We start from the raw sequence: 21748 nt of genomic DNA on the forward strand, positions 1-21748 counted from the left end.
TGGTCCTGACACTATATCATATTCAGCGCTTCCCTTGACCTCAGACTCTGAAAGCGGCAGCTGCACGAGATGGAAGTATTCGGGTGGGCAGGTGTTATTACAACAGGAGTATGGATGTACGTACTGCCAAAGTGGTTTCATTTTCATTTAATTCCAAACCCCACCCCACCCATCATTCGCAAGTACCCTTACAATGAATTGACTGTGGCTTATTTCCAGAGTGGCTATTCGTGATGTGCAAAGTAGCCCAATAGCTGGGCTCAGATTTGGAAAGCAGCCTTCATGCATACCCAACGAGCAAGAGAACTGCAAGAGTCCGAAATAACCACATCCTTCTTTTTCAGCCCACAGCTGTTCTCTTGAGCAGGGCCTGTTACAGAAAACCTGCAAAATAAAAGAAATTATTTGTTAAAAATAAACAAGGCTCTCCTACAGACTATATCAGGGTATTGTTTTCATTCTCACATCTTTTGTTGTTTATCTTGTATGTTGTTATTATGTTTGTATCCTGCCCATGGGCTCATCTGTTAATGAGCAATTTTTTAAAAAAAGTCACTAAGTAACCACCCAACCTATCCCATGATGCAAAGGGGTGAGCTACTGATTCTCAGCTTAGAAGGACAATATCCTCTTATTCTGGTAATCGCCTTCACAGGGTTAGTGTCATGAGTCATGACACTCTGAGAGGTGCAGTAGTACAGCAGTAATCCACCACTGTAGATTGCCCCCTGGTGCTAACAATCCTACTCTTGCTCTAATTTATCAGATGGTAATTTTAAAATACTTCTATTTGCTGACCAGCACTTAATCTGAACCCAGGCACAATTCCAAAATCTGTTTTCGTTTCCTGGGCTCTTCCCTTCAACTTCTGAAGTAACTAAAAAGGGAATGACTCTGAACATAACACAGAACCACCACTAGCATCACACATCACAGATGCTTCAAGCAGTTGGAGCATCAGCCTCAGCCTCTGGCATTTATTAGCCAGAATTATTAGCCTAGCAGTTGGTTCAGTTCACACCATTGTGGCCTAATAGTTTAGGCACTAATTGACCTGTGTGATCGTCACAGAAATTACATGGATAACGTGCACCTTTAGAAGTACTCACAGTTCTTTCGTTAAGGGGGATCCATCCACCCAGGTCCACCTTTCAGAGTACATGGCTATGAGCCCCAACCAGTAGTGTGTCTTTTGTATTTCTTTACTTATGAAGGCCTAGAATTGAACAAACAAGGATGTTGTAGTTTTGCCAGTTCTGAGATGAGCCAATGCTCGGCTCCAATGGAACCATTGGATTCCATTGGTTCTATGGAACCCTTCGTTGCTCCACACCTTGCTCCTCAACTATCATCAGTCAGCTCTCCAGTGCACTTGATGGCCGTGTAGCAGACCTGCCTTGTGCTAGCCCACGTTTCTGCCTTGCTTGTAACCCTGCCGATTGTACTGCCTCCAAGCAGTGCAGCTGATTGTTATAAGATCCCATCATACTGAGGTTTTGCACTTTCTGCTGGCGTCCCCTTGGTGTCCCCTTCCACCCGACAAAAACAGCCAGTGTAGGCCATGAGGCAACTCTTCATTGTTGCAGTGCTATAGCTCCCCAACTGCATGTGGACCAACAAGCTCTGATGTACTGGGAGGCTACCTCCTGACTTCCTAGCTGGACCAGCAGTGAATTTCTGGTATTAATGCTGCCTTCTTCAAAGACTAAATGGCCCTCAGCAGTTAACACAGTGGTCTCTGTATCCGACATTTATGGAATTTATTACCACAAGATTTGCCAGATCCAAGAATTTGGTGTGTTTGGACAAGCTATTATTTTTAAACCAGCTCTTAATTTCCAAATCAGTGATGGAGAGTGGGGCGGTTTATTTTGGCCTCCGTGACATTAAGATTATACTGTTGACACAGTTTGTACTTTTCCTTGGCTGTTAATACTTGTTCTTCTTCACTTTGAAAGTGTCAGTTGAACTAAATCTTCCAGTACAATACAGATGCCACTTTTTTCCGCCTCCCAGCTCACAAAGCCTAATGACCACTTGATGTAAGCATTGTCTCTGGGGGTTGGCTCTCTTTTTCTGAGGAGAAAGAATGATGGGAGTCAGGCTGATGGGTGGAATTTAGAGAGGATGATGATGATGGCGGTGATGTAGCTAGGTCTACACTACTGTTTTATAGCAGTATAGAAATGCACGGATTACTGTTGAGGCACATTAAACATTCCATATACTACGTTCATAGTGTTATTTCCTGATTTTTATTCCACATTATCCAAAATACCACAATAAATGTCATGATGTGTCCTACGAGGTATAAATGCAGAAGAGAGATATAGTGTTAGTCACAGATTATCTTATATGTGCAAATGTGATGGTGGCGGTGGGAATACCACTACTTCTACTTCACTAAAGATTGTTTTGATGAGGATGATAGTTACTGTATTTTCTGGCGTATAAGACTACTTTTTAACCCAGGAAAATCTTCTCAAAAGTTGGGGGTCGTCTTATACGCCCAGTATAAGATGACTTTTTAACCCAGGAAAATCTTCTCAAAAGTTGGGGGTCGTCTTATACGCCCAGTATAAGATGACTTTTTAACCCAGGAAAATCTTCTCAAAAGTTGGGGGTCGTCTTATACGCCGGAAAATACAGTATTAAGCTTTTAATATTGTAGAGATGAATATAGTTTACCAGTAAGGAGGCATCTTACACCAAGCAGGCTATGACACTTTGAAAATGGGTTGAAAACTGTATACAGCGTGTGTCCTGGGCCCCAAAAGTTGTCACTACTTTTATAAACTGTTTTAAAGCAGTAGTGTGGATCCTGCCTTAGGTTCTAGTGGGGTTGGGCAAAGAAGAGCTGGGACCAAGGCAGAATTCGCAGTAAGGATCAAGTGCTCTTGGATTAATTCAAGATTAAATTGTGTGTGTGTGTGTGTGGTGGTGGTGGGGAGAGGAATCAGTTGTGATTATTTGTTGTTTGATGCCTCTTCCACTAGACTTCTCTTATGAGTTTTATCTTTACCATCTCCTCCTGATTCTGAATCACAAGCAGTGTGGAGTTCTTTGCTCTGCAGTCATCTTGGCTCTGGGTCCAGTTTCTTTTGTCTTGAGATATCCAGTAGCAATTGCCCTGATGCACTATCCAGTCATTGGGACATAATTTACAGTCCTTGGCATATTCTAGAGGAAGAAAGGGGAAGAGATGAAAACCAAAAGTCATAATGTACATACATACATGTTTTTATCTTTCCCTCATTGGAGAATTGGTGTTTATTTCGAAAAATAAAATGTCCCACTACATAGAATTGTATTTATTTGATAAATTTATATCCGACCTCTCTTCCAAGGGGCCCTGAGTAGCATGTGGAGTTCCAGGTGGTCTCACATCCACATGCTAACCAAGGTGAGAGGATTATTTTCAGATGAAACAACAGTGGAGGCATCGAGTTAATTTTTTTAATATCCATTCTATTCACAGTGGAAGTTCAACCTCTCAAGGGATGAGGGCATTCCATCTATTACAAGGAGATAATCTGTCATAGTAAAAACAACAAAGAGTCTTACATCACTTTAAACACTAACACATTTCTTCTGGCATTAGCTTTCATGGATACTGTCCACTTCTTCAGATGAAGTGTGTTATGTGATGTGCTCTCATTAGACCCGTGTACAAACTTGCACACGTTCTAATGAGACTTACACCCGCTTATAAGGAATCTTTTGACATTGGCAATAAAGCGTCTGTGGCTAAGTAAGGCGATTCTTACTTAAGAAACTTACAGCATTGAAGGGGATAACGCCACAATGGCACATTTATTGAGGTTGAAACAAATACAAAGGTACAAGCTAGTTTGGTGGAAATTAGCTGAGCAAGTAGAGGCTTAGAAGCAGTTTCAAGACTGAAAAATAGATATTTTGAGACTTAAGAGCATACACACACACACAGACAACAGGGGAAAGAGTAGAAGGAATCTTTAAAGGCAGTATACCTTTCCTTGGGTTGCAGCCCTTTCCTGTAGAGCAGAACTGGAGAGCATTGCAACTCTTAGTCTTAGGTGAAGAGGAAAAGAAGACAGCGAGGCAAAGCACGCACCCATGGCCGCTTGCTCTCGCAAGTTGGAATCTGTCGTCTATTCTTTGCTTCTGGTTCTAAAGAGAGAGCGAGAGCTAGCCTTTTTCTTCCCCCTAACTTGAGGGTTTTTTTTGTGTGTGATCTTCTCTAAAGATCTACTTGCTATGGGAACAAAAGAGGGTGATTTGGGATGATGGCTATACTAGATGCAGCCTGGAGTTCAGCAACAGGGCTACATTAGCATGTGTATGACCAGGTAAAACTCTTGCCATCCAGCATTCATATTCTGCTTAGTTTTACCCCTACCTTTGTCTCCCGGGAATGCATTTGAAGAAGTCTATCAGGAAATGGTTACTTGACCTAGGCCTTCTGTGAATGCTCTCAGTCTGTAGGTGGGGTTTTGGGTCGCTTCAAAATGGAGTCAGTACTGCTCACAGAAGCTACCTTGTAACAAGTGGATACAAGTCCACAAAAGCTTCTGACAGAATAAAGTTGTTAGTCTCTAAAATGCCATGGGACCCTTTTTTCTTTTCTTTTTGCTGCAACAGGCTAACACAGCTAAACCTCTGGAAACTGTCATACAGTAGTGCATGATCATGGAGGTATGTGGGGGGCCAACGGAGCTAGCTGTCTCTGGCAATGGTTGGCTGTCTGCATGCACACCCTGAAGTATACTGATAATTACTCAGAATGTCAGGTTTATGGAAACCTGCCAATGGCACCCAGCTATCCTCCTCCTCCTCTGCAGGGTCCCATGAATTACTCCCCCTCCAGCCTGCACGTTTCTTATGTTCTCTTCACTACACTCAGACCCGGTTCAGACAACACGCTAAACCATGCTGCTTAACCACAAAATGGTTAAGGGATTCCCTTAACCATTTCGTGGTTAAGCAGCATGGTTTAGCGTGTTGTCTGAACCAGGCCACAGTGGTATGGAACAAAGGGAAGTATGTGCAATAGAGAAAACCTTTGAGGAAGAAACACAACCAATCTCCTCTTCATATACAACAACTCAAAATAGCAAAATTACTTTTTCACTTGGCAGCAAAATTGCTTGACTGGCCCTGCTGGAAGGAGGAGGACGCCAAGGCACCTGTGAATTCTGCATTTTAAATTGTGCCCTTAAAGACTTATAAAAGCAAAATTGCACAATTTTAGAATTGTGCCCTATAGATTTATGAAAGCAAAATCCAGAAAGCAGTTCATGCAGATATAATGTCTGAGAGCCAGATAGCTTTGGCGCACGTGCACATGTGTGCAAAGCAACACATGAGTTATGCCTGAGTTACCTGCTGTGCTGTTTGAAGAGTTGCACAGGAAGTGCTTCAGCTGCAACAAGAGTTCAGGAACAGGAAGGCAGCTGGTTCCAGTAGTAACTTTTGATGTTGCATTAGTCTGTAAAACTTTAAAACCCCACATCAATGTTAATAAATGAAAATTAATATTCAAAGCTGTATATCAAATCTAGAATTAAAAGATATTAAGGATAACTGGGATCAAGGGAGAGCAAAATATATTATGTTTTCCCTGGAAAAGCATAGATATGGTAATATGGGATACGTATAGATTTGGCATCTTTTCACCTGGTAAATGATGGACAGCCCTACCATTCAATGTCTGTGGAGCAAAGTAAGCAGGACATCACAGCGTACTCATAGCTATCTGGATACATCATGTTCATTATTTTACTTCTTAAATAGTGATGGAAAATAGGGCTAACCACTACAAATGGCAGAACTGTGCAAAGTAAGTGAAACACATTTACATAATTTAGTCAGGTTACACAATTCAGCTTTTCTCAGTACAGAATTTCAATTTTCTGAGCAGGTGAGCCTTATCAGGGAGATCATTCCATAAATGGGTGCCACCGCAGAGAAGGCCCACTCTCTTGTTGCTATCTTCTGAGCCTCCCTCAGAGTAGACATCCAGAGGAGGACCTTAGATGTTGAGCGTAGTGTATGGGTAAGTTCATGTCAGGAGAGGTGCTCCATAAGGTATTGTGGGCCCAGGCCGTGTAAAGCTTTATAGGTTAAAACCAGCACCTTGAATTGGGCTCGGAAATGTATAGGCAGCCAATGCAAGCATGCCAGAATTGGTCTTATATGTTCGAACCTTCTGGTTCTGGTTATCAATCTGGCCGCTGCGTTTTTCACAAGCTGCAGCTTCCAAACTGTCTTCAAAGGTAGCCCCATGTAGAGTGCATTGCAGTAATCTAACTTGTTTATTTATTTATTTATTTATTTATTTATTAGATTTTTATACCGCCCAACAGCCGAAGCTCTCTGGGCGGTTCACAAAAATGTTCACAAAAAAACTTGGAGGTTATCAGAGCGTAGACAACTGAAGCCAGGTTACCCCTGTCCAGATAGGGGTGTAGCTGGGCCACCAACCGAAGCTGGTAGAAGGCACTCCGTGCCACCTAAGGACAGTCTCAAGCAGTCAACCCAATTCCACATAAAAGACCTGCTCTCCCACCACATCTCAGATGGTGTTCAAAGACTAACACGTTATTCAGGGAACCTAGGTTTATGCCTACAACTCCCAGCATGCCTTGGGCGTGAGGGAATTCTTATTCAGGACATTCCATAAATAAAATTTCTTCAGCAGGAGATATTGAAAATTGATTTATCCTTTATGTGGCTTCATAGCAGTGGCATAATGCCACCAGCACCATAATGGTGGGTTGGCCATTAACCAGGGTCATGTGCTGTTTGCGGTTAATGACACTAACTGGGTCAAATAGCAGCTTTGGGGAAATTTGAACCAGGAAAATAGCATGTGTGGGAGGGTGGGTGGGTGAGTTAAATTCTCCCTTGCTACAGCCCTGATCACAATCGGGTCCCCATAGCTGCTTTTTGTTAAGAAGAGGTATGGTCAACCTTAAGCATGCTATTTAAGTACAATTCAAGTTACATGCAGTTTGATTCGTAATCAGCGGCTGTATCATTCTATGTGGCTTCACTTCCTTTTGTATGCACTTATTGTAGTGCAGATGGTTAATTTATACATGAGTATAAATTATGTCAGATAAAAGGCCCAAGTCAACCATCCTGGCTCTTGGCCAAAACCTGTTAAATGTAAATATTATACAGTAAATTATGCCAATAAACTGTTCTGGCTGGTTTCTATTTTTCATAACAATAACTTCAGGGCATATGCATACAACAGTTCCTGCGTCCACTGAGATCTGCTTGTTATATGTGAAATCTGGACAATGCCGGGTCCAGATATTTTTAGGTTTGCATCTTTTTTAGCTGGTAGAAAGGGTGTTGTGTGTCCTGATGGTTTTTGAAGTTTAGACAGCTGCTCCAGCTAAGGCATGATGGGAGGTGTAGGCATTTCAGGTAAAACAAAAAATGTGGTTGATCACAAAGCTGTAATTTAAAATACAGTTCTTCTTAACAGAATTGCATTGCACATATAAAACACATACACTTTGAGAAACGAATATTAAACACGGAGTTACTCACCCCAAATCAGCATTATTACAGCTCCAGTGAGGAAAAGAATCACAGCACAAGCGACTCCAAGGGCAGTGCAATGCCACCGTGTACACTGACGCAGACCTATAAGAATGAATGATTAGTAAGATTCCAGGAACATATAATGCAGAAAGCAATTAGATGGGCAATGGGTTGGTGTTGTGGTATTTTTATCTCATGCCTATGGCTATTTAGTCTGTGTAAAGTATTTATTTCATTTCATTTCATTTCTATACTGGCCAATCGGCGAAGATCTCTTTTAATACTAAGTCACTGGGTTCACACAGCATAGTAACCAATGGTGATTTAAATAGTTGATGGCTGTTTATTTAACCTACTGTGGGTTATCGTGTTGTGTGGAGGGATTTTTTTAAACCAACGTTTGGTTAGTTGTCTGAAATAACCCACGCAAAGAACCAAAGCTGTGCAGAGTTGGCTGTTGTAACTAGCATAGGTTATCGTGTTGTGTGGCGGACACCATTGGTTATTTTGTCAGCCATCATTGGCTATTTCATCAGCCACTGAGTAGCAAGGCTAGAGTGGTCAAAGTAGCGACTGCTGTTATAATCTAGCCAGAAGGATAGATTTTTGGCACCAATGGCTGATGGGATACTAGCAGGAGAGGGGGGGAGTGGGAATAGGGATTCAGCTTGTGTTGGATGGTGTTACACTCCCCCTGAAGACGCAGGTCCGCAGCTTGGGTGTACTTCTGGATTCAGCCCTGAGCCTGGATACCCAGGTTTCGGCAGTGGCCAGGAGTTCATTTGCACGGTTAAAGCTAGTGCGCCAGCTGCACCCGTTCCTAAAGATGTCGGACCTGGCCACGGTGACACATGCCTTAGTTACATCCCGATTGGATTACTGTAACGCACTCTACGTGGGGCTGCCTTTGAAGAGTGTTCGGAAACTCCAGCTGGTTCAAAGAGCTGCAGCCAGATTGTTGACCGGGGCTGGTTACAGGGAGCAGACAACTCCCCTGTTAAAACAGCTCCACTGGCTTCCAGTCTGTTTCCGGGCACAATTCAAAGTGCTGGTTATGACCTATAAAGCTCTATATGGTTCGGGTCCAGGTTATTTGAAAGAACGTATTCTCCCTTATGAGCCTGCCCGTGTTTTGAGATCTTCTGGAGAGGCCCTTCTTTCAGTCCCACCTTCTTCACAGGCACGCTTGGTGGGAACATGGGAAAGGGCCTTCTCGGTGGCTGCTCCGGTGCTCTGGAACTCTCTTCCCGGGGAAGCTAGGCTGGCTCCCTCCTTGATGGGCTTTCAGAAGCAGGCAAAAACTTTTTTGTTCAAGCAGGCCTTTGGAGAATAATCCAGCCCTCCATCTATGTTAATGTCTTTTAATTTTGTTGTGTATTTTTTAATTGTTTATGGTTTTGTTTCCCTCCCCCCCCCCATGTATATTTTAAACTTTGTAAGGCCGCCTTGAGGCCCAGGACTGGGCAAAAGGCGGAATACAAATAAATATAATAATAATAATATTAATAGCTAAGGCCTCAGTAGTCGAAGCCCTTTCATACCACTTTGGTAACATAGGAGGCACATCAAAACTCAGACAAGGGAGGGCTGCAGCTCACTAGCAGAGCACCTGCTTTGCATAGAGAAGGTCCCAGGTTTGATCCCCAAGTAGGGCAGGAAAATTGACTGTCTGAAACCCTGGAGAGGCACTGCTAGCAGTCAACATTACTGGACTAGATGGATCAATGGTCTGACTCAGTATAAAGCAGCTTCCTATGTTCCTAAATCCTGCATCATTATATCCCTGTGCAGATTATGGCTATGTACAACTTCGATGCACTTAGCCTCTATTCAGAAGCCCCAGTCAGCATGTGGTCAGGAGTGGGGGCATAGACATGATCATACTCTGTCTCCACATGTGGATTACCCCTGAAATTATAGCAATCGGCACATGGCTTTTGTTTTAATCATATATATATATTAGGGATGTGCTCCGCTCCGATTAGGAGCGTAGAAGCAGTAGCGGATTGGCCTGCTCCGCCTTACCCAGAGGCGGAGTAGGAGCGGACCGCGGACCCCCTAGAAGCAAGGCGAAGAGAAGCGACCATTTTTCGGAGCTCCGAGTTCAGTCGGAGCGCTCCGGTCGCCATCTTGAAAACATTTCGCCATAGGATTGCATTGCGGCAAATAATCGCGCATAACTACGTTGTTTTTGAAGCTATCGTTCTGGAAATTCTTGTGCACAGAGAGTCGTGGATGGGGGTCATTTTGAGACCACTCTCACCTCTCTGCGTGCTGTGGTTCACGTGCAATATTTTTTTAAAAATCGGGTCAACCGCGGGGCTCAAACTGCGTTTCGGCTTTTCGCCCATAGGATTGCATTGAGGGAAAGAATCGGGGATAACTGGGGGGGGGTTTAAGCTATCGTTCTGAAAATTCTTGTGCACAGAGAGTCGTGGATGGGGGTCATTTTGAGACCACTCTCAACTTTCTGCATCGTACGGGTCGCGGGCTAGAAGTTTTTTAAAAATAGGGTCAACCGCGGGGCTCCGTTTCGGCTTTTCGCCCATAGGATTGCATTGAGGGAAAGAATCGGGGATAACTGGGGGGGGGTTTAAGCTATCGTTCTGAAAATTCTTGTGCACAGAGAGTCGTGGATGGGGGTCATTTTGAGACCACTCTCAACTTTCTGCGTGCTGTGGTTCACGTGCAATATTTTTTTAAAAATCGGGGTTTGGGTTTTTTTTTATTATTATTATTATTTTTTTGGAAGCGATGACAGGCACATTCAACTCCCAATCCTGATGAGAATTCATCTCCTCAGAAAGCATCCTCCTCCAATCCCAGCGTTGGAGGGGGGACTAAGGCAGACCCACCCTGAGAACTTTCTGTTTTGTGTCTCTTTGTGGGTTGGCGTTCGTGGAGGGAACACTTACTTAGCTAGTGCTCCTGCTTTGGAGATAGATTAATTTAATATAGGTTTAGTTTGGCGCGTGTGTGTGTTTGTTTGCTTCTTTCTGACTTGTAGCTTAGTTTGCCCTGTGTTTTCCCCTTACTTTGATTTAATATAAACTTTATTTTTGAATTTTGGAGTGTGTGGTTGGGTTGGTTGCCCCCCCCCTTCCCTGTATTAAAGCCTGACTGTTCTGCTTTTGTGAAAGCTTTCTTTTGAAAGCATACACACACTTTTTGTCCCATTTCCCTACATTTATATTCTTAAACATATTTTATTATATTCTTTCACATAGTCCATTAGTATATATTCTCATACATATTATATTAGTATTCATATTTTGTTCTTCTTATAGTAGTGGTTGGTTCTTTTTCCCCCTCCCCTCTCTTAAATCCTGATTGTGTTTCCTTCTATCTTCTATATACCAAATATACCAAAAAAATTGGATTCTCTTTTTCTTCTCTGTGTAACTTCGACGGAGTGGGCTGCTTTTGTCAAGTTCAACAGGCAGCCACAGATTGAGCATTTTGGGGAAAGCATACGCACACCATTTCCCTATTCTTAAACATATTATTATTATATTCTTTGACATAGTCTTAGTAGTCTATTAGTATACATTCTCATACATATTAGTAGTAGTATTCATATTTTGTTCTTCTTATAGTAGTGGTTGTCCCATTTCTTGTCCCATTTCCCTACATTTATTAGTAATATTCTAAAACATATTATTATATTCTTGTAGATATTCTTAGTAGTATATTCTCATACATATTAGTAGTAGTATATTTTATTGTTCTTGTCCCATTTCCCTACATTTAAACATATTATATTCTTCTTATACATATTCTTAGTAGTACCTTATACATAGTATTAGTAGTATTAATATTTTGTTAGTCATCATGAAAAGAGAAAGCAGGCGTGCTGAAAGCAGCAAGGCTCAGTCTGCCAGCAGGGCTTCCTCTCCTCCTGTGAAACTCAAACGGGCAACTCCTTGGCTGACTGCTCCAAAACAGAAGCAGGACAAGCAGCAGGCAGAGCCACTCTCTTCTGCAACTTGTGCCCGGCGTTCTCTTTTTGAGGGTGGGAATGGGAAAAGTGCCCGTTTGCAAGAGGCACGTGGCAGCAGTGCCATTAGAGGAGGAGGAGTATCCCCAACTCCTTCATTCTCCTTTCAGCCCACGAGCCCGCTGATGGACCTAGACGAGGTCCTCAGCACAGTGGAGGGGGGGGAGGAGGAGGAGGCGGTGGGCCTCCAGGATGTGGGGGCTGAGGAGGAGCAGCAGCAGGCCGAGGCTCTCTCCCCAGTCTCATCCCACACCCCTGTTTCTGTGGCAACACCAGAGAGCTCAGGCGGGCAATTGGTGGTGTCACCACAGAAACGAAAGACAAGCATCGTGTGGGACCACTTTGAGTTGGGAGCGGATCCCCGCTTTGCTGTCTGTCGCCACTGCAAACTCAGCCTAAGCAGGGGTTCATCGACAGGGCATTATGGAACCAGCAGCATGAAGATGCATCTTCATAGGCAGCACCAGGCGATCTTGCTGGGGAAAGAGGCGGGCAAGGCGACTGGTTCCAGGGGAAAGCCGAAGGCTGCTGCTGGCACTGCCACTCTAAGCTCTCCATCTCCCATCCCCACAAGGGTTAGGCAGGCAACCCTGCAGGACATGGGGTGGGGGAAGTATTGACCCACAAGATGGCGTTTTCCAATGCCCACCCAGGGTGCTACTGTGTTGGGGCATCTGCCGGGACTGACTCCTCCCCAATACTAGATCTATGACATGTCACTCTGCCTGCCCCTCTGCTAGCCTGTCCTCCTCGGTGACCGACTCGCTGGGATGGTTTGCGTTTGCAATGCGTGACTAACTGCAATGCTGGCTTAGAAACCAGCCATCACTTCCTTGTGCCCCCAGAAATGCCCGCAGCCTGCCTGCCTGCCTGCCCGCCTCCCCCGGGGTGCTGCTGTGGTGGGGCATCTGCCAGGACTGACTCCTCGCCTACTCTGCCTGCCTCTCTGCCCGCCTGGTGCCTGGTTTGCTCCCAATCGTCCTCCTCTGTGCCCCTCAAGGCGTAACTGCTGGCTTAGAAAGAAACAACCAGCCATCTTTGCCTCACTTTGCGCCCACTTATGGGTTGGTTTGCTATGCGTTAGTGCTCAAGCCATCCTTGCGGCACTACAATGCATGCTGCCTGCCTGCTTTCCATTGATGGTGCTATATAAATAAATAATAATAATAATAATAATTCTCCCCTTCCCGCCTTGCAGCGATGGTGTATGTGTCTTGCTTTGACTAAGGGGAGAAGTCCTTCCTGCGCTCACTTAGACTTTATCAAATTCAATAATCCCTTTTTCAAATGTGCCAGAAGATTTAGGGTTATCTCGTGGCATGTTGGGATTGCCTTGGAACTGGCCCCATTGAGCTGTCTGCAATTGCAACTTTAAATCCCTGACATACTGGAGTGTTCAAATTTCAAAAGTTCCCCTAACATCAGGGGATGATGGGATTGCCTTGAAACTTGGTGTCCATGGGGACACATGGGTAAGCTGTCATGGGACCAAAGGATAGGTTTCTAACGTGCAAATTGACGTAGTTGTAGAATGGGACTTGATTTGGGGTGAGTTAAAAAGTTTAAGCCGCGCCAAAAATCAGGGGATGATGGGATTTGCTTGCAACTTGGCGTGCATGTGGACACATGGATAAGCTCTCCTGGTGCCGAGTTTGAGGTTTCTAACATGCAAATTGACGGAGCTATCCCAAGGGGTGTGAATGGGGTGCCCGATTTTCATAAATTCCCCAAAAATCAGGGGATGATGGGATTGCCTTGAAACTTGGCGTGCATGTGGACACGTGGATAAGCTATCATGGTGCTGAGTTTGAGGTTTCTAACGTGCAAATTGACGTAGTTGTAGAATGGGACAATTTGGGGTGAGTTAAGCCATGCCAAAAATCAGGGGATGATGGGATTTGCTTGCAACTTGGCGTGCATGTGGACACATGGATAAGCTCTCCTGGTGCCGAGTTTGAGGTTTCTAACATGCAAATTGACGGAGCTATCCCAAGGGGTGTGAATGGGGTGCCCGATTTTCATAAATTCCCCAAAAATCAGGGGATGATGGGATTGCCTTGAAACTTGGCGTGCATGTGGACACGTGGATAAGCTATCATGGTGCTGAGTTTGAGGTTTCTAACGTGCAAATTGACGGAGCTATCTAAAGGGGTGTGAATTAGGGTTATGGGAGGTGCGTTAGAGGGTAGAGCCGCGCCAAAAATCAGGGGATGATGGGATTTGCTTGCAACTTGGCGTGCATGTGGACACATGGATAAGCTGCCCTGGTGCCGAGTTTGAGGTTTGTAACATGCAAATTGACGGAGCTATCCCAAGGGGTGTGAATGGGGTGCCCGATTTTCAAAAATTCGCCAAAAATCAGGGGATGATGGGATTGCCTTGAAACTTGGCGTGTGTGTGTATACGCCCATGAGGTGTCATGGTGCCAAACGTGAGGTTTCTAACTTCAACGGAAAAAAAGTTGTTTACTTTTTTAGCTTTCAATGCAAGCCTATGGGGGGGCAAAAACGGAGCTCCGGATCCGATCCGGAGCTCCGGGCGGAGCGGAGCGGAAGTGGGCGGAGCGGGGGCGGGGCGGAGCGACCCGCTCCGAAAAATGGCGGATCTGCAAGTGAAGCGGAGCGGGGGGTCCGTGCACACCCCTAATATATATATATATATATATATATATATATATATATGCACCAGAGATGGAGCCAAAAGGGTGCAGAGAGTGCAGAGAGACTTACAGAGTTACAGAGAGAAAAAGGGAATGATATACAACGCTGTGGTAGTAGAGAGCATGAGCTATGTGGTTGAGAGAGACTCCTTGTTCATTGCAGTGGAAATAGAACAGGAAGGAGGTTTTACAGACAGATGGGTTCAGAGAGAACTGAAGTGGTGCAAAGAGGGCTTGGTGAGGAGCACACAAAAATGTGGAAACGGTTGTAGTGATGTGACCCTAATTATGCACTCCTGAAGTAGAAGGATGACCAGATTTAAATGCAGTGTAAATCAACAATGCAACAAATAGAGGGATATTATTAATAGACATTATATTTATGCGTGGAATTCCAAAATCACCTCTGAGTGGGTGGAGAGTACAGGACCATGTTGTCTCTTTTGCAGGCTCCCACCCAAGGAAATACTATTTTACACAGGAAGTTATGAAAAACAAAAACCACCCACCCATAATTTGAACTGAAGAAATAACTTGCTGGCATGTGAACTTTAGTGCAGCTACCCCCAACCTGGAACCCTCCAGATGTGCTGGACTACTACTCTCATAATCCCCCAGATAGCTCTGGAAGGCACCAGGTTGGGGGAAGGCTGATTTAGTGCAAATTCTGCTGGATTTATACAATACAACTTTTGAGCAGAGAAACGGACTTGCATTTTCTTCTGAGAACGAAGTGGAAAAGAATTGAGAGATGGAGCCAGAGAAATACAAGCCATCTTATTCTTCTAGGACTTTAAACTAGATTTGGGCGAGAGATTCTGGGCCTGTTCAGTCAACACTCTAAGCCATGCTACTAACCCCTTTGCAGCAAATGGTTAGTGAGTGTGTTTAAACTGTGGTTATGTAGCTACCATGGTTGGGAATGGTTCACACGACATGCTAAGTCCTGTTTCACACAACACACTAAGCCAAGTTTACCTCAAAATGCTTAACTGCCATGGCTTAGTGTGTTGTCTGAACAGAGTCTTCCTCATACTAAAGCCCAAAAATGTTTCATTAAAAAGTTGTGAGGATAAAGCCAGAGCAAAATATTACCCTATCAGCAATAACATTCCAAATGCCATTGAGAAAATGAAAACTGTGCTGCAACTAACAAAATGAAATTCAAGATAGTCAAATGCAAAGTTCTGCATTGGGGGGGGGGGGGAGAGGTACAGGTATAGGATAGGGAATACTAGGTCTGGCAGTGTAACATGTGGAAAAGATTTTGGAATTATAGTCGGTCACAAGCTAAACATGAGTATGATGTGGCTGCAAAAAAGGCTAATGCCGTTTTAAGCCGCATTAATAGGACCAGACTTTCCAAGTTATGGGAAGTAATAGTTCTACCTTATTTTGCATTAGTTAGGCATCATCTGAGGCACTGTATCTGGTTCTGGGCACCAGACTTTAAGAAGGACATAGACAAACTGGAATAGGTTCAGAGGAGTTATGGGATAGGTCATACAAAACAAGTCTTATGAAGAAAAGTCGAAGGAGATGGGTATACTTAGTGGGAAAAAGAGAAGGCTTGTTTTGGGGAGGGCATATCAGTGCTCTTCAGATACCTGAAGGGTTATCACATAGCAGAAGGCAAAGACTTGCTGTCTATAAATGTAGCCTTCTCTTGCTCAGATGTCGATTCTAATGCATGGATGGCAGGGCAGAGGTGTAGCCCCAGAACCTCTTTCTACCCAGGTACCCCTTCATGCAAACAACACAGGACTTATTTCTCCTTTACATCTGATTCAGATTATCATCATCATCATCATCTATATACTGCCCCATAGCCGAAGCTCTCTGGGTGGTTTACAAAGATTAAAACATTGACCATTTAAGAAAACAGATATACAAAATTTTAAACCCATAAAAACAAAACAAATGTTAAGGCAGTCAGTGTGCTGTGCTATGCCTGCCTGGAATCAGTAACCGACTAGTTGAAGGCCAATTAATTGAAGCTCATTCTAGACAAAACAAGAGGTATTTCTAACATGGGAAGTAGAGGCCAATCTATTCTCTATGAGGTTGTACCATATCTCACAAAGGATCAGCTACATAGTCTGGGGGATGCTTCTAGAGCCAGGTTTGTAATTGGAGGCCCAAGAGGTATTCGTTGCTCAGACTACCTTTTACCATCTGGACAGGTGTGTCGATTTTGCCCCTTCCTAGTTTGAGATAGCTTGGATTCCATTATCCATATTCTGGGAATTTCCAGATTTGTCCATGGTGCTGCATTGAATGTGGGGCTGTCTGAAGACTGTTCAGAAACTCAGTTCAGAACATGGCTGCAAAAATCTTGACTGATTGGTCAATGGAAACATATGTCACCAATTTTTTAAACACTTTTGCAGGTTTCCTTTCTGTTTTTGAGAACAAGTCAAAATGTTTTGCTCAGCTTTTAATTATTATTATAATATTTATTTGTATCCCACCTTTTGCCCAATACTGTTAAGGCCATATATGATTTGGGATCAGGATGCCTGAAGTAATGGCTGCCATTGGAAGAACCTCTTCCAGATGCCACCACCATTCAGAGGTGGGGTGGCTCACAACTGCGGAGAGGGCCTTCTCAGCTGAGGCCCCCCATGTATGGAACTTTCTCCCCAAGGAGTTTGCTATCTTTTTGGTGCCTTCTCATCCTTGAAGACTTTTCATGTTTAACTGTGATGAGATTGTTCGGCCACTCATTCCACAAACTGTTTCGATCTTTTTGTAATGTTCACGTTTTATTGTTGCAAGCTTTCCTGAGAATAGTTATATTGAAGGCTGGCATAAAACAAACATGAAAATAAAATAAACTGAGCATTCCGTCATTGTGTGAAGAAGTACTTCCATTTGTCCTGAATCTATATCAATCCATTTTCTTGGGTGACCCATAATTCTAGTATTATGACAAGGGGAGAAAAATATCACTCACTCTGCTCTCTCCATACCATCCATATTTATAAACTCCTAAAATGTACCCACTTCATAGTATGTCTTGTAAATTAAAAGAGAGTTGGATTTGTTAGCAAAGGAGGATCTAGCAGAGACTAATAAGACAATCCAGAAAACTCAAATTCTAGGAATCCGCTGTGAATAAAAAATAGAAAGCATGAATCTGTACAGCACCATGTACATTGATGGTGCTATATAAATAAATACATAATAATAATAATAATAACTTACTGGAGTTTTGACAAGGACGTGCCACTGGTAGCCTCGAAAATGAAGATATTTCCTGAAGGTTTAAATCTGCGTATGCTACTTCCCCAGCCATAACATCTGAAGAGAAAGCTGAACACATACTGAAAGAAGCTGAGCAGGAGGAGCTGCAGAAGAGAACCTTCAACTCTGAGCCACAGCAACAAGCATCAGATCACAGAGTCCAAGTGGTCTCTGTCAGAGGTTTTTTTTAAACTTCCTTTCTCATGAGAATCCAATTGCATTGAGCATTACCACTTCCACATTTTATCTATCTTACACCTCCTCACCATCTCATTGGGGCAAAACTTTGCACAGGCACTTGAGTGTGTCCCAATCACTTTTTTAGGTTTTGTTAAAGAGTTTTAAATATTGGCTAAATTCTTCCTTTTACTGAAAACAGTCAGATTTATAAGTGATCAGCGGTGGCAGATGCCAGATACGGATGTGCTTACCATTTTTTATTGGTGGTAGCCAAGACAATTCTATCCGTAATTGTGGTTCACGGGTGTCAGAGAAATCCACAATGCAGTCAAATGAGTTTCAATTCGACCTGAGGATTCCACAGTGGACCAACTTTTTTTCCCAAGTCACCCAGATTCTGCGGACTTGTGGAGCAGTTGTTCACTTCTGGGGGGATTTTGCAGAAATTTGCAGTAGTGCTAATGTCCATTAGCACTAATTCACCTTAATTCAGCTGCATTAGTGCATTAGTAGCATTACCAACATTTCATCCTGCTTCTGCAGCTGTGTCTTTTAAATGTGGCTTCATCTGCAGCAATTAGTAGGTAAAACGGTTTATCCCCATTAAGCAAAAAGCCTGAGCTCATCTACACCAAGCAGATATTCCACTATGAAAGTGGTATGAAAGCGGCAGGAGCCACACCACTGCTTTATAGCAGTATTGAAGTTCACTGATGACTGTTGGGGCCCATTGACACATACCATATACTGCTTTCATACCACTTTCATAGTGTATATCCTGCTTGGTTTAGATGTGTCCTGGGCCCCAACAGTTGTCAGTGCACTTCATTACCACTATAAAGCAGCAGTGTAGATCCTGCAGTGCACTTCAACATCACTATGAAGCAGTAGTGTGGCTCCTGCCTTTTACATACTGCTTTCATACCACTTTCATAGTGGAATATCCTGCTTGGTGTAGATGAGCCCCCTGTCTTACTATTTATGAAACTATTGTTAAAGGAACTCCGCCTTCCATATGAGCCTGCTTCATACATCATAGAAAGTGCTGCTCCATGTCCTACTGTGATCTAAGATGCGATTGGTGGGGATACAGGACAGGGCCTTCACTAGACCTACTTCATAGTCCGTGACGGAGGAGGGAAGATCTCACGTTGTGATTAACGCAAAAGCCCTCCTCTATTTACACGTGAGGCGTGACAACCTCAGAAGGAGAGGTGTGACGACTGCCTTTTTTTTTTAAAGAGGAAGGAGTGCATGAACACTCGTGTGCTAAAGGTAAGGTGTTTTTTTAAAAAAATAATTACTTTTCCCACTCCCCCCACCCTACCCCTGATGGGCGAGGAATCACGTGGAGCTGGGTCAACCTGCAGCAACGGGCCACATGTTCCACGGTCTCAGGCTCAGCCCAGGACCATGGAAAAAGCGGGCCCAAAGGGGAGGGTGAAATCCCGGGGCTAGGGAGGGATCATCTCTCCCTGATCCCAGGATCCCCTGTGCGTCATGTGGACACATAGAGACGATCCTGGGATTCGCCCTGGGATTTCACCTGGTCTAGCTAAGGCCTCCGTGGTGGCATCCAAATTGGGGAATTTGTTGTCCTGGGAAACCTGACTGATCTTTATTCTTCTTACTTTCTGAAAGCAGTTTTTTTTAAAATGCTTTTAAAGGTGTGCTTTTGCACAAAACTAACTGGAAATTTGTTGTTCTTGGTATCTTCATTTTTGCTGATCCCCTGAGTTATTCTTGTTATGTTTTATGGTTGCTCTTAATGGCTCTGATATTATGTTTGTGTATCACCTTCATGCCCCCCTAAATGGAATAGCAATGGGGTATAGAGATTTTTAATAATAAATACTTAACCTCTGGATCCTATGGGGCAGGACCAAGCCAGGCAAAACGCATTTTCTGGTGAACTGAAAGTGGAGGGGTGAGGCAAACAGCAACAATCTTAGGGTAGGACACTGGGGCAGATGTCCAGGGATTGACTCAGCAGAATGAGGAGGTCATCACCATCACACAATGCAGCTGAGCTGGCTTACCATATGTCATCTAAATTATTATTATTATTATTATTATTATTATTATTATTATTATTATTATTATTATTTTTTCTATACTGCTCTATGGCCAAAGCTCTCTGGGCAATTTACCTAAAGAGCCTGCACCTGTAAGACCACTAAATCCAGAGTCTAAAATTACCTAACTGTACCGCTGGAGGCAAAGAGCAAATCCAGCCCTTGCCTCCTCCCTGCAAAGGTACATTGGTCTATATTATATAGGGTGGCCATATGGAAAGGAGGACAGGGCTCGTTGTGTTTAGTGGGAGGGCGTCAGAGACAGTTTCAAAAATATCACCATTATCTAGGGTGACCCTATGAAAAGGAGGACAGGGATCCTGTATCTTTAACTGTTGCATAGAAAAGGGAATTTCAGCAGGTGTCATTTGTATATATGGAGAACCTGGTGAAATTCCCTCTTCATCACAAGAGTTAAAGGTGCAGGAGCTATACTAGAGTGACCAGATTAAAGGAGGGCAGGGCATCTGCAGCTTTAACAGTTGTGAGGAAGAGGGAATTTCACCAGGTTCTCCATATATACAAATGACACCTGCTGAAATTCCCTTTTCTATGCAACTGTTAAAGATACAGGAGCCCTGTCCTCCTTTCCATATGGTCACCCTATATTATAATGTGATTGCACTGATGGCAGTGTAAACAGTAGACTGAACACAGTACAGTAGCAAGAAGGTCCTGTGTACCATTTCAACAATATTCGAACACAACTGAGGATTGAACCTAGCACCGCATCAGAAATTACATCACGTCAAGAGTTTTTCAGAACACAGGTGGGAGGCAAATGTATTCATGGTTAACCAAATGGCAGCAAGATGACAGAAAGTGTGGCTACTGGCTTTGCAACAATTGCGTTCTCAGCTGAAGCAAAGAAACTGTGGTTTTCATCAGCAGAATTCTCCTTCCCGCTATATTAAAAATAAACAGAAAGAGCGGCTCGAAATGTTGCTGCTTTGGATACACTTGGTTGCTTAAACCCTCCATCACGGTTTGAGGACAAAACAAGCGGAACTTCTCTCCACTTGATGGATACAAGCAGAAGAGAATTTGGCTCCTATGTGATCCAATTAACTTATATTCACATTCAGGATCCAGACTAGAGGCCTTCTTTATACCAATGAGCACAACACTTTTAGTATCGTTTCTGAATACTATTATCTATTTTTAATTATTTTTTATTTATTACATTTCGGTACCACCCAATAGCTGAAGCTCTTGGGGCAGTTCACAAATCAGTCTTCCTCATATCTCTAATTGTGGAATATATGAGCTTCTCTGCACCAGCGATATATGGCACGCTTGTGACTGCCCACTCACTCAAGTTTGCAGGTCCCTTAGATGACTTCGTTGACCTCCTGCACCTTTCCTGCACCTTTCCCAGTTATACCATTTTTTAAAAAAGCCCTGGAAATTCCATTTCCGAAATATTGCGGGATTTCCTACATGTGCAGCCAAAATTGTGCTACAAAGCAACCACTAGAGGGCGCTGTCCTGTTCAAGTATGTGAGGCTAAGAGAAGGAGAAGTTTCAATTCCAGACCATGTGGTCAGCAATTCAAACCATGTGGTCGCTCCTCTCTGCTCCTGTAATATAGCCCATTACAATTGTGCAAAAGAACCAGGAAGCGCAAACCCCTATAAGGCAACACGATTTTGCCTTAATATAGAGATGCCCTATAACTGCTTCATTATTCACTTATTTATTTAATGTATCTCTTAGCCATGTCTCAAGACCCCCCCCCCTCTCTCTTTCTCTCTCTCTCTCTCTCTGTGTGTGTGTAGTAATGACAACTGACTGGACTGACCTTGTTGTATATATGTGTTGCCAGGCAAGCAAGGGGCAAGATGGCTCTCCTTATCTCCCAATTTACACCTTAGTTTACTAGATAGATTATATACTGGGCTCTGACATCAGGACCTTGTTCAAAAAGAACAGAAGAATTAGAAAGGGAGGTGGAGTTGCACTATATGTTAAAAATACCTATCCCTGCACAGAAATACAGGCGGATACAGGTGGATCAGACTGGGAGCCCCATCGAGAGCATCTGGATTAAAATAA

The 21748-nt window shown here is 43.5% G+C and overlaps 2 protein-coding genes across 2 annotated transcripts in view; both read right to left on the minus strand.

The window, feature by feature from the left end:
- Nucleotides 1–222: 222 nt before the first annotated feature.
- LOC134395504 (killer cell lectin-like receptor subfamily F member 1) lies at nt 223–4097 on the minus strand. Its single transcript, XM_063121667.1, has 4 exons — nt 4094–4097; nt 3023–3180; nt 1110–1216; nt 223–384 (listed from the first exon to the last, which is right to left on the minus strand). Exons 1-4 carry the CDS (start codon nt 4095–4097, stop codon nt 261–263), a joined length of 393 nt encoding a protein of 130 aa, XP_062977737.1. The 3' UTR covers nt 223–260.
- A 3512-nt stretch (nt 4098–7609) lies between these two features.
- The window catches only part of LOC134395986 (C-type lectin domain family 2 member D-like), a 66948-nt gene continuing 52809 nt past the window's right edge, over nt 7610–21748 (minus strand). Inside the window, exon 10 of the mRNA XM_063122282.1 lies at nt 7610–7638. The gene's annotated coding sequence lies outside the window, so the exon portion shown is untranslated. The remainder of the gene's footprint in view (nt 7639–21748) is intronic.

This window comes from Elgaria multicarinata, chromosome 3 (genome assembly GCF_023053635.1).
Source record: "Elgaria multicarinata webbii isolate HBS135686 ecotype San Diego chromosome 3, rElgMul1.1.pri, whole genome shotgun sequence".
Classification (NCBI taxonomy): domain Eukaryota; kingdom Metazoa; phylum Chordata; class Lepidosauria; order Squamata; family Anguidae; genus Elgaria; species Elgaria multicarinata.

Coding starts and splice junctions, on each gene's coding strand:
- LOC134395504 (XM_063121667.1), bottom strand. Junction 1,217..3,022: donor TTCAGAATCAGGAGGAGATG/GTAAAGATAAAA, acceptor GTTCAATTCTAG/GCCTTCATAAGTAAAGAAAT. Junction 385..1,109: donor TCCCCCTTAACGAAAGAACT/GTGAGTACTTCT, acceptor TTTATTTTGCAG/GTTTTCTGTAACAGGCCCTG.